The sequence below is a fragment of the Osmia lignaria genome, chromosome 16 (genome assembly GCF_051020975.1).
Source record: "Osmia lignaria lignaria isolate PbOS001 chromosome 16, iyOsmLign1, whole genome shotgun sequence".
Lineage (NCBI taxonomy): Eukaryota > Metazoa > Arthropoda > Insecta > Hymenoptera > Megachilidae > Osmia > Osmia lignaria.
In genome coordinates, this window is record NC_135047.1 from 9,082,719 (window position 1) to 9,100,262 (window position 17,544).

General features: G+C 32.8%; 6 protein-coding genes across 14 annotated transcripts; 4 read left to right on the top strand and 2 right to left on the bottom strand.

Annotated features, from left to right (window-relative positions):
- Positions 1-273: 273 nt before the first annotated feature.
- LOC117601138 (histone H4) lies at positions 274-741 on the top strand. The gene has a single exon (XM_034317539.2). It carries the CDS (start codon positions 339-341, stop codon positions 648-650), a length of 312 nt encoding a protein of 103 aa, XP_034173430.1. The 5' UTR covers positions 274-338; the 3' UTR covers positions 651-741.
- A 527-nt stretch (positions 742-1,268) lies between these two features.
- On the top strand, positions 1,269-1,640 carry LOC117601137 (histone H2B.3). Its single transcript, XM_034317537.2, has one exon. The coding sequence runs from the start codon at positions 1,269-1,271 to the stop codon at positions 1,638-1,640; it is 372 nt and encodes a 123-aa protein (XP_034173428.1).
- Positions 1,641-2,132: 492 nt separating this feature from the next.
- LOC117601131 (uncharacterized) lies at positions 2,133-2,855 on the bottom strand. The gene has a single exon (XM_034317527.2). The coding sequence runs from the start codon at positions 2,853-2,855 to the stop codon at positions 2,133-2,135; it is 723 nt and encodes a 240-aa protein (XP_034173418.2).
- Positions 2,856-4,770: 1,915 nt separating this feature from the next.
- LOC117601127 (transmembrane protein 145) lies at positions 4,771-6,994 on the top strand. Its single transcript, XM_034317519.2, has 5 exons — positions 4,771-5,556; positions 5,641-6,148; positions 6,217-6,354; positions 6,467-6,722; positions 6,804-6,994. The coding sequence occupies exons 1-5, from the start codon at positions 5,180-5,182 to the stop codon at positions 6,992-6,994; spliced, it is 1,470 nt and encodes a 489-aa protein (XP_034173410.1). The 5' UTR covers positions 4,771-5,179.
- On the bottom strand, positions 5,638-10,258 carry LOC117601134 (peptidyl-tRNA hydrolase 2, mitochondrial). 5 transcript variants are annotated; one of them, XM_076692966.1, is made up of 3 exons: positions 10,117-10,184; positions 9,935-10,006; positions 5,638-9,209 (listed from the first exon to the last, which is right to left on the bottom strand). In XM_076692966.1, exon 3 carries the CDS (start codon positions 9,091-9,093, stop codon positions 8,671-8,673), a length of 423 nt encoding a protein of 140 aa, XP_076549081.1. In that variant the 5' UTR covers positions 9,094-9,209; positions 9,935-10,006; positions 10,117-10,184; the 3' UTR covers positions 5,638-8,670. The 5 variants fall into 5 exon arrangements, with proteins under 5 accessions (XP_076549081.1, XP_034173424.1, XP_034173423.1 ...); XM_034317534.2 differs by having other exon boundaries at positions 8,943-9,209; positions 10,117-10,258; XM_034317533.2 differs by lacking the exons at positions 9,935-10,006; positions 10,117-10,184 and adding an exon at positions 9,298-9,603.
- LOC117601126 (Glycerol kinase 2) lies at positions 10,074-17,287 on the top strand. 5 transcript variants are annotated; one of them, XM_076692963.1, is made up of 12 exons: positions 10,074-10,213; positions 11,586-11,840; positions 14,526-14,620; positions 14,703-14,961; positions 15,086-15,303; positions 15,435-15,647; positions 15,781-15,891; positions 15,972-16,228; positions 16,331-16,536; positions 16,610-16,753; positions 16,817-16,903; positions 16,972-17,287. In XM_076692963.1, exons 2-12 carry the CDS (start codon positions 11,672-11,674, stop codon positions 17,067-17,069), a joined length of 1,857 nt encoding a protein of 618 aa, XP_076549078.1. In that variant the 5' UTR covers positions 10,074-10,213; positions 11,586-11,671; the 3' UTR covers positions 17,070-17,287. The 5 variants fall into 5 exon arrangements, with proteins under 5 accessions (XP_076549078.1, XP_034173405.2, XP_034173406.2 ...); XM_034317514.2 differs by lacking the exon at positions 10,074-10,213 and adding an exon at positions 11,354-11,519; XM_034317515.2 differs by lacking the exon at positions 10,074-10,213 and adding an exon at positions 11,378-11,519 and having other exon boundaries at positions 14,541-14,620.
- Positions 17,288-17,544: the final 257 nt, after the last annotated feature.

The window sequence follows — 17,544 nt, forward strand, 5'->3', positions numbered from 1 at the left end:
GTATAAGTAATTTTGTCTTTTTTTGGTAACGACCTATTTCTCGGATAGCTTTGTCTTCACTCTTATGTTTCTTTGTTTCTTTCATTTTATTGTATTGATTTATGCGTGACTTATGCGTAACTCGACAAACGAACCTTCTCTTTCTTAATAACACAGATGTGGGAATGTGCTTCTATATGTAACCTCGGCTGAGACTTCTCATTGGTCGGTGGCGGTATGGTGGGGATGCAGCTGCGTCTCCTCCATCTATAAAAGCAAGAATTTTAGAATTCAGACACCAAACACCGCATCGTTTATCGTTTGCACTGATACATATAATATATTCATTCGATTAGAAAATGACTGGTCGCGGTAAAGGAGGCAAGGGATTGGGAAAAGGAGGTGCGAAGCGTCACAGGAAGGTACTTCGTGATAATATCCAAGGTATCACGAAACCTGCTATTCGTCGTTTGGCTCGTCGTGGGGGTGTTAAGCGTATATCTGGACTGATTTACGAGGAGACTCGGGGTGTATTGAAAGTTTTCCTGGAAAACGTCATTCGCGATGCAGTTACATACACTGAACACGCTAAACGGAAGACTGTCACAGCTATGGATGTCGTTTACGCTTTGAAGAGACAAGGCCGCACGCTTTACGGTTTTGGAGGTTAAGAAGGAAAAATCTCTACTTCGACGTGCGATTATCGACGATCGCTAAAAACAAAACGGCCCTTTTCAGGGCCACAATTTATTTCAACAAAGGACACTTTCGTTTAATCCTTTTATCACCAAGTTCTTTCTAAACGCTAAAATGTATTCTATTGTAAAGTAGTATTTAACTTTATCAAGTACCCCATCACAGCTGCCAGATAAACTGGAGGAACACCAATCAGTATCATCGACACGTTCAGAGTAATTTCCGTTTAACGAAAGACGAATTCGACCAACAGGAAATTATAACATGTTATGAACTGACTTGGATGTTCCAAGCACGACAAAATTTTCTACCAAAGTTTCGTTTACGATTAAGGTTCGAAGGCCCTGCTTTAAATATATATCTACATTTATTTATTTATTTATTTATTTATTTATATAAATATATAGATACGGTTAAACGGCAGCACACCTGCACCAATCACAGTGTTTCTTCCCCCCCTCTGCGTTGTGCCGATTTTGATTGGTGCGCTTCGTGCTATTCCGTTTTCTAATAAAGGCAGTGAAAAAGAAGTACACTGCATTCGCCATCAACGTTTAGTTTTGTGCTAAATTGTCTTGTGCTATATTGTCGTTATGCCGCCAAAAATTAGTGGGAAAGCTGTGAAAAAAGCCGGTAAGGCTCAGAAGAATATTAGTAAAGTTGAGAAAAAGAAGAATCGTAGAAGGAAGGAGAGCTACGGTATTTACATTTACAAAGTTCTGAAACAAGTTCATCCAGATACTGGTATCTCCGGTAAAGCCATGAGCATTATGAATAGTTTTGTGAATGATGTATTTGAACGTATTGCGGCTGAAGCATCTCGTCTGGCTCATTATAACAAACGATCGACGATTACATCTCGAGAAATTCAAACTGCTGTACGTTTGCTACTTCCTGGCGAGTTGGCGAAACACGCTGTGAGTGAAGGAACCAAAGCTGTTACGAAATACACCAGCTCAAAGTGAACGAACGCTATTCTATTGACTGCTATATCATTCTATTGACCGGCCCTTTTCAGGGCTACAAATGTCTAACACGTGAAAGTACCTCGTTTTTATATCTTTACATTCGGTCATTTTCAAATATCCTGCTAATACAGTACTTATGATTCAAGTTCCCCGGGATCCACGTGTTGAGCCCACGAATACATGCATATGTACATACATTTCACGGTTAAATAATATAAACAGTTTTCCCTGTGTACGTGTATATGTGTATGTTATCGCTTCAAATTATTGGATAGAATTAAATTTTTCTTAAATACTTACAGTTTAATATACATATACATACATTTGTATACATATGTATAATTTAGGTTATGTTTGATTACTGCTGGTATCTTACAAAAATAAGAATTGATATTGTCAGAATTATCAAAATTGTTCCTCGCATAAAAAAATCTGTGGCCCTGAAAAGGGCCATTTGGTTTAATAAGTGTATTTACGAAAATGTTTTAATTATTTCTTGGCTGCAGATTTAACTGCTTTGGAAGTAACAGCTTTCTTTGGCCTTGGCGTTTTCGTCTTTGCTGCGGGTGCCTTAGTCGTCTTCTTACTCTTAGACTTGGTCTTACTCTCAGCTACAGGTTTCACTTTTTCGGTTTTCTCAACCTTTTCAGCTTTAACAACAGCCTTCTTGGCAGTTGCTGCCGATTTCTTGGCGGTTTCAGTCTTCTTTACGGGGTTCGCTTTCTTTGACGCTACGACCGCGACGGGTTGTTTTCGTATCGGCGTTGTCTTCTTCTCTACAGATTTCTTTACTTTCTTTTTCTGTTCGGTTGCTTTCACATGTTTTTCAACTGTCGTCTTAGATTCTGAGCCCTTGCTTACAGACAACTTGAACGATCCAGAAGCACCTTTACCTTTCGTCTGAATAACAGCGCCAGAAGTAACAGCAGTCTTCAAATATTTCTTGATGTAAGGTGCAAACTTTTCTCCGTCAACTTTGTACGTTGATGCGATATACTTTTTGATAGCTTGAAGAGACGATCCCTTACGATCCTTCAACTCCCTAATGGCGGCCTTTACCATTTCTGAAGTTGGTGGATGCCAAACTTTTGATCGTTGTGATTTCAGAGACTTTGTTTTTGACGTCTTCTTCGCTGGACTAGTATTGCTATCTGTATTCTCTATAGAAGTATTCCCAGTACTTTTTTCCTCCATTGCGACTCTTGAAGACATCTTTATCCAAAATGAAAAATCGTTGAAACCACTAGGAATGTAATGTTGGTACTCGGTACCGACGCGCCAATACGTCTTTATTATATGCTGCAAGGACGGACCGCGAAGAGAGACCTACTGAATATGTTGAACGATGGGTTCTCTAAAAACGGTAAAGCAGCATACGATCGGTTGATTTCAGACGTGATTTCTCAAAAGGAAAATGAACACCGAAAAGCTACAAGTACATAAATAAATAGCCTTGTGTATCTAATTTTATTTAGTAGCATTTATATCGCGATAAATATCAATGATTTTCGTACACGGCACGATTTTCTAACTAGTGTCTCTTCGCAGAAGCGGTATAGCTTGCAAAAAAATAGCAAAAATTGTTGATTTATTATAAAGTCAGCTTCAAATTTTACTTGTAAATGGTGCTAGTAGAAGTGTTGTTGCAAATTGTGAAACATATTCTACGGAAATTCAACTTATAGTTTTGAAAATTGAAATTTAGAACAGGCACTGCCGGAATACTGTACATACATAGATGTGTAGCGAATGCACGACTTAACCAGTCTTGATATTTTATAACTCAACGATACATAAGATAACATTGACATGATCTTTTAAATTGTTTAATTATAAAATAAGAACATAAAATACGAATAGAACGGCTAAAATACTTAGAAAATAACATCAAATATAATTAATTTAATGCGTTTATTTCGAACGTAGAACGTTGAAAGTCATAACCTCATCATGTAATAATAAAACGAAATATTTAATATCAATTTCTATGTAATATTGGACCCAGTTTTCGTTGCATTTCGTTGAAATGAAATGTATTTTAATATGATTGTTAATATGATAATATGATTGTAGCACGAATCCGCTATGAATTGATTTCTATTTCGATAAGTTTTCAATTTTAATGACCTTGCAAGCAATTTATCATCTGTTAATAAAAGAACTACTACTAACATAATATAATAGTATAAAACATATGGTATAGATATGAAGATTGTATTATAAGATGGCAACTAAACATTTGGCTTTGCACGTAAAACTTGGGTGCGTCTTTTATTCTATCAAAATATCACATTTTACCAATATATACATTATAATCTGTGTGAATTTTATAATTATCCTAATGAAATTCATACATATTGTACATTTTAATTCTTACTCTGAAATACGAAAAGTTATCGAAACGAAATAAATGGGGGAACAGCATGAAGATGATGCGGTATACATACATATGTATTGTAATTAAAAAATTAACATTGATTGATTATAATGCCAATGTTACAATGATTCATAATATAAATTATTATCAAATGTTTAATAAAATATTGTAAGTATCTAAATAACCAACTATTGGTACGAATTCACTCGTTGAACGAATAATAAAAGTACGAGTCGAACTTGTTCGAACTCGAATGAACGTAAGGGTGCTTAAGCAGTTTAAAAAAGTAATAATATTTGTTATTTTATATTAATTATCGCAGTATTATTTTATTATACAAATATTATTTTGCCCAATAAATTAAATAATGTATAACGAAACACTGTTCGAAAGAACCAATGCTACGTTGTTCAACTACTGTTTGTTCAATAAACTTATAGAATATCAATAATATTTCTTTTTAAATGTCCACTTTAAGGTTATGTCTATTGCAATTTCATTAAGCCTAGTTTTAAACAATTTCTTACATTTACCTTTTTAACATAATTTAATAATTATAATTCATAATATTGTAAGTGGTGTACCGATATTTATGACTTTTATTTCACTCGCCGAACCATCTGATGATGAATTTATTATAAAATAAAAATACACATACCAACAAACATTTCTCTATTTTTTGCATCTTTTAATTGGAAGTTAGATTCAAATAAACAAAGGTTAATAGTGCGTTCAATCGAAGGTAATATAAGTTATAAGTATTCTTTCGACGAGAGCGCAAAAGTTTATGAGAACAGTAGTACAATTGTAGTCATAAAAGATTTTGCTGTGACCGGTCTCTTTGGGTGGGGAAAATCAATAGGAAAACTGAGTTTAAATTACAAGTATGGATCATTAGTGTTTAGTTGATGAAATGCATGGTGATGTTTTTCAATACTTTACTGCGTATGTGAATAATGTATCGACGCATATGAAATCGTTATCATGACCCATTCGAAATGCGGTGCCTCTTGACACATAGAAAAATGTTACGGAACTTTGAGTGCGGCACGGTTATCTTAAACAGCTGTGTTCAGTAAAAGGAAGATGTTAAGAAATTGTGTAATTGATGCTTCTTGACATTTAACTTGAAAAACGATACATTAAGCTATCCTTAATAATGACGATATTTCGAAAAGTTTTGCTAATTTCTTTCACTTTCTGTATTTTCCTACGAATGAATTATGTTGAAACCACTCATATTTCGGGTACTTTTAATACAAAGGAGTTTTTTCGTTTCCTCATTAAATTTGGCTTTCAAAAGACTGATCGTCATCGACAGAAAGATTCGTACGGATATATTTTTGGCAACGTAACATCGAAAAGCAATTTTTCTGCGCCAATTACTTTGGCAGTTTTAGATCGAGGTCATTTTTTAGAATACTATGGTAATCGTACACTAAACAACAAAAGTACTGCGTGTACTTTCATGTTTAATACCCTAAATCAAACATCTTATGATGTGCATTGTAATGAAGAAGGTCAAGACTTTTTAAGGTATGTCATTTATTTATTTTTTTTATTTATAATCATGCCTTGTAATATGCATGACAGAATTAATTTATTTCTTTCCTTAAAAAGGAGAGTACCTTGTCCAAAGGGTAAGTTATGTCCAGATGAAGATTCCATATGGAATATTGTAAAAGGATATCAATTTACGTACGTCATACAAGATTTTTGGCAGCCAAGGTTTTGGTACATGAGTTTAGTGGCATGTTATAGAAACACAACTACTTGTCAGTGGGAATATTATGATAAACAGGATGAATTAGAATATGATATTTGGCTAGTAAATGGCAATCCAAATACTAGCGGCCTAAATAGCCTGACGTATCAGTTTTCATACGATAGACAGAATACCATAGAATTATACTTGTTATTTTTTGTGTGTTATATTATACTTGTGCCACTACAGTTATATGCAGTAAGATTGCAAAAACATCCTGTAACTAGATTATTCACTGCTAGTTTACTATTAGAATTTATAGCAGTATGTTTAATCTTAACACATGTAGTAAAATTTGCCTTTGACGGAGTTGGCTATGAACAATTGGAAGTTGCTGGAGATATTTTTGATATTTTATCCAGAGTAAGTTATAGCAAATAAATTGATTTCTTTATTAAATACTTTTCTACAAGATTAAATTAATCTTTCAGACATCATTCATGTTATTGCTTCTCTTACTTGCCAAAGGATGGGCTGTAACAAGAATGGAACTGACATGGAAGCCATTGGTTTTTGCTATATGGCTTTGTTACGGAGTGGTCCACATTCTACTATATGTTTGGAACATGGTATAATTTTATTTGTATAACCTTGTATAAGAATTCTCAAATTTTAACTAACTAACTAAATAAATAAATAAATAAATAAATAAATAAATAAATAAATAAATAATGATTTCAGACAGAAGTTGATATCATTGAAGATATTGACGAGTACCAGACATGGCCAGGCTGGTTTATACTTTTATTTCGCAGTGCAATTATGATTTGGTTTTTATGCGAGCTTAGAAACACTATGACATATGAACATAATACTCAAAAATTGAATTTTCTTCTTCATTTTGGTGCATCTTCATTAGTTTGGTTTATTTATTTACCTATTATAGCGCTTATTGCTCTTCAAGTAAGCGCATTATGGAGGTTTAAACTTCTGTTGGGTAAGTATATATATTATAAAATTTAAATTAGGTATATATGAGATATAATTTATCATTCTCGTATGTGTATTATCTTTATAGGCATTACATACTCTGCTGATTGTTTTGCATACTGTGTGATGGCACATTTACTTTGGCCAACACGAAGTGAACAATACTTTTTACTTGCACAAGGAGCAGATAACGGAGATGAACTTGATGAATTTAACGAAGCACCACATGTATTAAATAATTACGTAGAACCTCCGGAACTTACAAAAATAATCACTTAATACTATGTTAAAATACGAAAGGCAAAAGATTATACATACGAAGAGTGAAATTGATATTTGACTTGTGCTATGTTTGCAAAACTATAAAATTTTAGGGTTAATAATACTCTATTATATACTACTTGAGACTGATATATTCTGCGCACTCTGTAATTAGAAATATTAATAATCAAATTTACATATGTGATAGGAAGTCAATAATTAACTGAGAAAGAAATAAAATGGGTGAGTATGATATGAGTATCATTGAATAATTGTTTTTTAATTTAGAGAGAAAATAAATATATGATTTTGTTGTACAAATTGTTTAGATTTAAAGAGATACTGTTAATGAATATATAACTTTTATCCTATTGTACATAATAATGATAATCAGCTGTTAGGTACTCGGCGTGTAAGGGATTTTCTACAACATATATATTTACAGTATTATTACTGTAATGTAAGTTTTTGATTTTAGTTTACTCATGTCATACTCTTAAATCATATGCACACAGCATCAACAATTGATTTAACCCTTAACACCATTTCCTTCACTGTTGATTACGTGCGAAAAAGCGAGTAACTTAATCGTAAAATTGTATTTAAGAATCTTTTAATCTTGTACTGTATTGTATGCATTTTTATGATATCCCTCATTCTGTAGTTTGTAATTACATAACATTTCCTCTAAAAGGGAACTGTTCCAATGCAAATTTGACAAAGCATGAAAATGAAAATAAATTCGGTAACCATTTTGTGCTGATTTTAATAAAATATGTTTGTATAGAAGCATGCATAATTGTAATATGTAAATCAAATCATGTTTTAATATACTATACACAAAACTGTTATAACAAATATTTGTTAGACTTTCATGATTTTTTCAGTATTATAATAACAAAGGGTCAGATATAAATATAAATTTTATATGTATTTTCATAACAGAAATTATTGAATTGAAATCGATTTAGTCTAAAAATTGTCTTTTACCTTTTTTTTCTTTTTTTCTTCTAATAAATTAACTCGTATACTAATATATTAATATTTGATTTATGTCGGATAGCGATACTTTGTGTCAAATTTATGTGTTTATAAACATTTTCTAAAAAATCTTTGCTCAACATTTATGATAAATTAAATATTACAGTAACAAAACACTTGTTTGGTACTTTGTAGACGTTATAAGCTGTACGAACATATATTGCAATTTTGATACAGCGTTTCTCTGATATTAATGTGTATAGAAAGTATGTCTGATTATAATAAAAAGTAGTAAAGATGTATTTTTAAAATTTACTCATAAGAAATCGTACCGAAAATAATAAAAATAAAAATAAAAATAAAAATGATTATTGTAAAAGAATGGTTGAATTTATGAATGTTTTGTTTTTAAAAAAACAATCTATTGCAAAAGAAAAAATATCATAACGTTTTTTAATCTAAAGTAATATACCTATACATGTATATTTTCGTTAACACATGAAATTAAAAAGATAATATTTTGTTGGTATTACATGTATGGTACTAGTAAAAATAAAGAAAAATTTAATAAAACAATAAAGCATCGATGAAAACAAAGTGATATTTCTAATAAATTATTCATTTATTCAGATACCATAGATTAATTAATTTCTTGAACATTTAAAATATAAAATATATTTCGCTATTAGATAAAAAAACTGTGGTATCAAAACTTACAACAATTTTAAATTTGAGGTAAGGTCATCTATAGCTTGTTTTGGACCTGGCCCAATTCCAAGTGTAGAAATTGTGCCAGGTATTAATTGCGTTTTACCTGCATCTTTTATTATAGAAATAATAAGACCAGTTTTACGTGCGCTACGAGCTAGCAACATTAATTCTTGTTCATTAGATATCCTTAAAACAATTTTAGGTTGACCTTGCGATAACCAAGACCGAAATATCTGTTGATGGTTTCTACTATTTAATGCTTGACGATAACACTCTATTGCAGCATGTGCACACTGAGCTGCAGTTTTCCCTTTTCCCATACTTATATCTGATCTTACAACAAGTACCATTTTAAATTGTTCATTTGTAGAATAATTTAAAGGATAAATCAACATGCGTTTTATATAATTAATTATCACCGACATATTTATTGAGATATATATGATTTTTCTCGTTTTCTTTGATATTCATCCATACATACTTTAAATTTTTTTACTTGTTCCTGACATTTTCTCCAGTCTTGAGTTTCTGCTATACATTCCTAAAAATTGATAAATCATGTCATAATATTCATTGTTATATTTGCAAGTGTAAAATTTATACTTGAACTTGATAATGAAGTTCTTTACAGCCGGTTCTGTCTAACATTCTTTCAACTGGGTCTTCAACGTCTTGTTCTAGTGTAACTGAACGAATAGTCATATTAAAATTACGTTATATGAATATGTATATGTATATATCGTTTAAAGCATTTAATAAACACATTTGGTAACTTATTAAACAACAATAGGTTAATGCTTTCCACTTGGTGCAAAAAAAAACATGTAGAACATATCTAACTTCAAGTCATTAGTTTTACACTTGCATGAATGCATGTATGTACATACATACACGCGCGCATGCATGAGTATGTATGAGTATATACATATATATATATATATATATGTATATAAGTACATTTTTTAAATAAACTTAAAGATTCTTAAATTTATGAAATAACAAACTTTGAATGAAAAAATAAGTTTATTCCTTCGTAAAAATGTAGTACTTAATAAAATACTTTTCAAAAAGAAATAGATGAATTACGTGATTTATCGTAAATGTGAAGCGTAAGTATAAGTACTAAATTATGTTTATTAGCTATTATTGTTGTTTTTAAGAACTTTTAAGTTTTAATTTCAGACAATGACGTCAGCATTTGAATATTATAGTCGATTGTTGGAACAATTATAAAATTCATTTGAAAAGATTAATATGGGAACATACATATAAGGCGCTGGCTTCGACATATGGCTGCTGATGACCCAAGTTCACCCAAGTTCCGCAGCAGACAACAAGCTATGGCGTAGAGAAGTGGAAAAACATGACAAACACTATACCTCATTGCGTATATCATTAACATTACATATTTTGGTTTTAGTCGTATAGTGTTCATGAGATAGACGTACCTTAATTTGGATAAAGTGTCGATGATCGTGCATCTGTCAACTACGTTTGCACTAAGGCGTTGTGTATTCATCGCCGGGCGTCAATCGCAGAATTTTCGTAAGTATTTATCATGTTTTTTTCTCTGCGATGACTTAAACGAATTTTTTTTTACGCAAATATCACGATTAGTCGAAATAAACTGTGTAATAAAGATACCTAATATAAAATTCGTGTATTGTTGTAAATCGTAAGGTGATATAACAATCGTATACATATTTCTATAACACGTGGGTATCAACGTTGAGTGCGAATATAGCATAAAGTAATTACGACTATACCTATTCTATTAATTTTTCTATATCATTAATTAAACTTTATACTCCATAAATAGTTTAAATAGGAAAACAGTAACAATATTCTCTTTAGTTTATTTGTAACGTTATACAAATTTATGAAATATTATTAATGTCAAAATAGAAGTTTTCATATTTTGGCGCTAAACGATGCGACATCTACAGAATGAAAGGTTCGAGCTTATCATTTTGCCGATAGGTGGCTATCGCCTTTTTATTGTTTCTCCCAAGTGCTCGGTAAAAGGGGCAATTCGTATATAAGGAAGAACCAGAGAAATGTCTTACGGATAGTCCGATGCTTCCCTGGAAGAACTACCGCATATGCGGCCTATTCACAGAGAAGACCACATCATGTCTAGTACTTTCACGTCGTATCTAAAAAAAACTAATTTAATAATTTCGCGCTTTAATCGAAGCGTGTATAAATTACAAAGCAGTGATGATCTTGCGTTGTGGAAGTTGTTTGAACTTTCAACTGTGGAAGTGACGATGACTATCTTTTTTGCCACAAATTTTTTTCCAATTCATTTTCTCTGAATCTATTTGTCATAGATGTTATTGTCAATTTGTCGAAGTCGAATGGGATATATTTCATTGTTTTACCTCGTTTCTTTGCTTTTTCCCGCGCAAAGGTTGGTCATTGTGACGCGTTGCCCTTGAAAAGTGCAACGACTTTTTCGCAATGACCGTACGAAAATAGCACGGTGGTGGAGTGGAATTGGCACGGCACGGCACGGCACGGCACGGCACGGCACGGCACGATACGATACGACACGACACGACACGGCGCGGAGGTGGGCGCATGTACAATACTTACTTCTCTATGATTGCAAGGAAATGCGCGCGAAATTGAACACGATGAACACGGTTAATTTTAGTGTTGCCATTGGTTGTAACCACGAGGAACGACACACGACTCAAGACAAGATCAGACGAGACCAAATGTGAAACGATATGTAATCGGTTCCGCGGTGAGGCGAAGAGAGAGGCGAGAGAAGAGCAAAAGACAAAAGCATCGACGACGATCTTTGCGCATTCCCTCGCTCGAATGTGTTCGGAACACTGCAAAGGTGTGCTGATAAACGATCACGATATACGGTACTAGCTTTCTTACTCTTGTAATTTTTGTTTTGCAGTAGAAACATCGTTCGTGATCGAATCTCAACGAAAAGAACTGTTGTGGCTATTTGTGACATTCGCAAAGGAATATTAATTACCGGTCATGGAGAACGAACACGTGGAAGGGGGTGTGAAGAAGAAGAATCAGGAGGACAAGGAAGCGGAGCGTGAACTGGATGAAACGTTCGATGAGACCACCTTTTCGGAACTGGAACGTAGTCAAACTGGACGTAAAACGAGCATTTTTAAATATTACTCGTTCAAAGAGAAAGGTGAGCTAATTTTTTTTACGCTACGTATTAATTTGATATCACTTATCGGAATGATGAATAATCTTCGATTATTATCGATAGTCGATAAGAAAATAACAAAAAATACAACCGACTTCAAAATGTGCTAAAAAATGTAAAATAATTAATATTTCGTTCATACAACTATGTAAGAATTATTAATAAAACCTTTTGCTGCATTAACAAAATGCGCTAAAAAGTATAAAATAATTTCAATTTCATTTATACCAATACTCCACGGCTGTTAATAGAAACCTATTTAATCGTTAAATAGTATATTTAATACATTTTAAGCTTCGGAGGCGGCGCAAAATTAGAAACTTATCTTCTACCAGGACGATCATAGTTCAGGCGTTGACAATCCATGACAATCCATGACCCATTTGATAATTTCAAGTAAACGATATTCAACGGGAATAAACATACCCATTGCTGATTAACTACATATGTATACATCAGAAGTGCTGCCAATTTCTGATACAATCGTTACAATTACAAATATTTTCCGTCGTATCTACATATAACGTTCCGTATTTTTTATTGCGACTTATAAATTACCAAGTTCGCCATACCGCAATCAAATTGTTATTGGCAGCATCGTTTATTCGGGTATTTTTAATTTTACGCCGTCTCCGAATAGAAATTATTTTATACTTTTTAGCGCATTTTGTTAATGCAGCAAAAGGTTTTATTAATAATTGTTACAATTGTTACAATTGTTGAAGTCGATTGTATTTATTGTTAAAAATTATTTTATTTCACACCTTTTAGTGGAACGAGCAGTATTTGTAGGATGCCGTAACGTAGTTCACCGTTCTTATTGTTTAATTTTTGCAAGTTAGATCATCGTGAAAATATCTCCTATTAAATGTGAAAGGTTCCATCGCGATTTAATCAGGAAATTAGGAATGAAAAAATGCAAAATACTTTTTTTACGGGACCAATCATTATTAAATACATTAAAAAAGATATATGAGTAACCTCCTCCTTTTTCGAACAATTGTCAAATAGGTGAGAACTTGTATTCTGTATATACTGAACTGCGAGAGTCATGGTCACTTGATGAATTAGTAATCTCGCTAAAAATAAAAAGGTTTCGCTCTAACGAAGATTAGAGCCCCTTCTGACTGATCAATTCCGTGCACGCTCGTCTATTCGTATTTAAAGATAGCGTGCGTTCAGGCGCAAACGCATGCGTGTTTTTAATACGTCATGTTGCACGTGCAACTGTTTCGATGGCGGCGGGCCGCAGTGTGACATAAATTAGAACTAATTGCAAGGAATTCGAGAGCTTTCAACAGGATTGTTTGATACAATTAGTTTGCTTTAGTTTTTCAAATCGAAGTGAATTCCAGAAATATACTGTATCTTTTCCTTAAGATTTATAGTCGCTGCGACAATAAATTATTAAAGTAGGTGTTAATTATTACATTTCAATTTCAATTTCAATTTCAATTTCAATTTTCAGTTTAGTTTCACTTGAATTAAGCTACATTTTAATTCGGTTTTCATAAGTTTAACCTAATATCAATATATCACAATTACACGCGCGCGCGCTTATTAATTTGTTCTCTGTTTTCTCAGTTTTGATTGGTAATAAAAGCTTCGAAAGGTATAGATCGTATAATAAGGAATTGTCCGAGGAGAAGTTTGTAAAACTCCTGTAAGCGCGGAAGTAACGACGAACAACTAAATCCCTCTTGCGTTTATTTTTTGCCGCGTGAATGGAAGATACCGTAACATCTAATGAGAGGCAATTTACATATCAGATTTTGCTTTTGAAGCGGCACTGCGTTTTTGTAACCAGTTATTATATTAACCAGCCAAAGGGGAGGAGACAGTGATAATGAGCTTTCAACGACAACGAATCGTTTTTTCCATTTACAACGTATATGTATTATACATATATACGTTATATATTATGTCACGAGTAAAAAAGCTGCTACAATACAGCGACAGAGTCATTTGCGTTCCTCTCACGCAACGCAGAATCTCGTGCGAGAAAATGACGCAAAATTGGGGTAAACTTTCTTCTTTTCGAAAAGTACTGAATTGTAAGATTGTTTTTTTCGGATAAAATCTCTGTAGTGTATTGCGAAGGAAGAAAACTTTATCTCGAATACGAAGATTGATAGATGGAAGGGAAGACTAATCCTTAAATAAGGTAAAAAATAAAAAATGCCTAGTTTATTTCGCGTTTAAAAAGAAGAGACTGAAATTTCAGTTTCTTTGAAATAAAAAATGAAAAAACCCGGACAATGCGAAGGAGAGTAAATCGTAATTTCGTTTGATAACGCGAATCTAAAGTTCAATTTAAGTATTTTTGATGATGTAAGTCTGACGTTTAAAAAAATAATAAGCTGGTTAACTCGAAATACGAAAATTGTACTGAACTATATCCTTGTGAAATATGCCTAATCTTACCATTATTGTTTAATCTACACACGGGTCATCGAAGCGTATAATAAAATATGATAACGAAAAATATCTCGCTCTATATTAGCTTAGCGGTCCTCTTTCACTTTCACACAAGTATTATGTAGAGTAGAATCTCAAAGCTGGTCTGAATTCGGTTGGACGTTGTTTTGTCTTTTTTTCTTTTCTTTTTCTTTTCTTTTCCTTTTTATTATTATATGTATTTATTAGTTCTTAACGAATTAAGAAAAGACGATTATATTTCAGAAACAATGCCGGGTACATCGAAGAAAGGAGGACCTCTTATCGGTGTAATCGATGTTGGTACAGGGACAGTTCGCTTTGTGGTAAGATACTATTTTAGTCATATTTAGTATATTAATCTCTGAAGTAAGGATGACAATTTTTAAAAGGAAATTTATTTTGCAGGTGTTCAATGCAAAACGCGTAACCGAGGTGGCTTCCCATCAAATCGATATAGAACTAATCACTGCGTACGATGGATGGATGGAACAAGATCCGAAAGAGATTCTTTTTGCGGTAAAGGCATGCATCAAAGATGTTACACGGAAATTGGGTACGCTTGGCTTAAAGGTTGAAGAGATAGTAACGATTGGTATCACAAATCAAAGGGAAACGACTATAGCATGGGATGCGACAACTGGTGAACCATTGTACAATGCAATAGGTGTGTCTTAAGAGTAATAAGTCACGACGAATTTAATGTAAAAAAAAAAAGAAAATGTCAAGCAACATTGATATTCTCTTATTTTTCAATTAATTATACAAGGAATCGTTTTCTTTTTATTTAGTGTGGTCAGACATTAGAACTAGCACAGTCGCCGATCAGATAATTGCGAAATTTCCGGATCAAAGCAAGAATCATATTAAGCCGTTATGCGGTTTACCAGTCAGTCCATATTTTTCGGCATTGAAGATTCGCTGGATGAAAGATAACGTGCTCGCTGTCAGAAAAGCGATACGCGATAAGCATTGCAAAGTGGGTACTATGGACACGTGGATCGTTTGGGTACGTGAGTACGGTCTATTTCAGTGTAGAATTTATCTAGGATATGCAAACGATTGTTATGACTTACAGCAAGAGGAATAATAGATGATGAAAATTCGAGATCCAGAGAATTCATTGAAAAATGGTTACAGAACTTAACGGGAGGCAAAGAGGGTGGATTATATATTACTGACGTAACAAATGCCTCGAGGACCATGTTAATGAACATAGAAACTCTTTCTTGGGATCCTACCTTGTGCAGATATTTCGACATTCCTATGCAAATATTACCAGAAATCAGGAGCAGTTCAGAAATTTATGGGCATATCAAAATTGGCCCATTAACAGGAATCCCTATATCCGGTGTAAGTTTTATATTACCTTAAATATTTGATAAAAAGCTATTTCTATTTACCTATTTAAGATAGCCTTACGATATTTTTCTTTTATTTTTATTTTTATTTTTATTTTTATTTTTATTTTTATTTTTATTTTTAGATTCTAGGGAACCAACAATCTGCGTTAGTCGGACAGAATTGCTTGAAACAAGGACAAGCGAAAAACACGTACAGAGGCGGATGTTTTTTGCTCTGTAATACAGGAACAACAGTACGTATTGAGAAAAAGAAAGAAAAAAGAAAATTAACAATTCATTCATGTATTTGTTCACGTATAAATAATTTTTTTAGCGAGTCGATTCTTCTCACGGATTAATTACAACGGTGGCATATCAATTAGGCCCAAACAGTCCAGCGGTTTATGCACTAGAAGGCTCTGTTGCAGTGGCAGGGACTGCCATTAAATGGTTACGAGATAACTTGAAACTTATAAAAGATGTTCACGAGTGTGAACATCTGGCTGAAAGTGTTTTCAGTACTGGTGACGTATACTTTGTACCTGCTTTTACAGGATTGTACGCTCCATACTGGCGAAAAGACGCGAGAGGGTAAATAGTTTTTTTTTATATATATATATACATATATTTCTATAAATACTAGTGATGATACTAGTGATGAGCATATTTTTTACTCAAACATATTTTTTATAGAATTATTTGCGGTCTTACTGCATTTACTACAAAACAGCATATAATAAGAGCATCATTAGAAGCTGTTTGTTTCCAAACAAGAGATATTTTAGAAGCTATGTTTAAAGATTGTGGTTTTCCATTGACCAAGTTAAATACCGATGGAAAAATGTCAACCAATAACCTTCTTATGCAATTACAAGCAGATCTTTGTGGTACACCTGTATGTAAGTATTAAACATTAAACATTTTTTCTACAAGTTTATGGTTATACATTTTAATATTTATATATGTTAACAGTTAGATCAACCATGCCAGATATTACAGCATTAGGAGCAGCAATGGCTGCAGGTTATGCAGAAGGTATTGACGTTTGGGAACTTGAAGGTGAAGAAGTGGAAACTGTACCAACAGATACGTTTTTGCCAACGACAACATCAGAAGGTAGAAAATTTGGAAATTTCGTAACTTAATACAGAGATTTGTAGCTCGTAAAATCTTTTACAGAGAGAGATGCTAGGTATAAAAAATGGAAGATGGCAGTTGAAAGAAGTCTGGGGTGGGCAGCTGTAAAGAAATCTGATCAAATGACAGGTAAATTATAAATTGTTGGACAAAAATTCGCAGACATGCTCAAAGTTACATTTCTCATTTATTTTCAGATGAAAGATATTATGTTCTGGCATCCATCCCCGCAAGTTGGTTCTTAATGACAAGCTTTCTTTTGTTACGATTAAGTTACTATCTCGAAAATCGGTGACAACACCTTGATATTATTTATTGCAATGGAAAGTTGATTAGATAGAAGATAGCCTGTATTGTACTGTACAAGTTCTCATAAAGCAGAAGCTTTATGAAGCTTAAAATTACCAAGAGTAGATGAAAATATAAATATCAGTAACGAATTACAGAACAGAACAGAACAGAACAGAACAGAACAGAACAGAACAGAACAGAACAGAACAAAACATACAAGAAACCGCTTTGACTGATCGTCAGTAGAATCACATATATATATATTTTAAAACTTGCGATATTAAAAATAATAATCACATAAACATAAGAGGAAACGTCTAAAAAAAAGAAAGTATTAAAAAACAGTGCACACAGTGACTTAAAGTATCCATTTATTCGCTACCTTATATCGATCGTTGATACAAGATCGCGAACCAATTGAATTTTATATGATTTTCCTTTCAGATTTTCAAAATATTCAGATGATGATAATAATAATA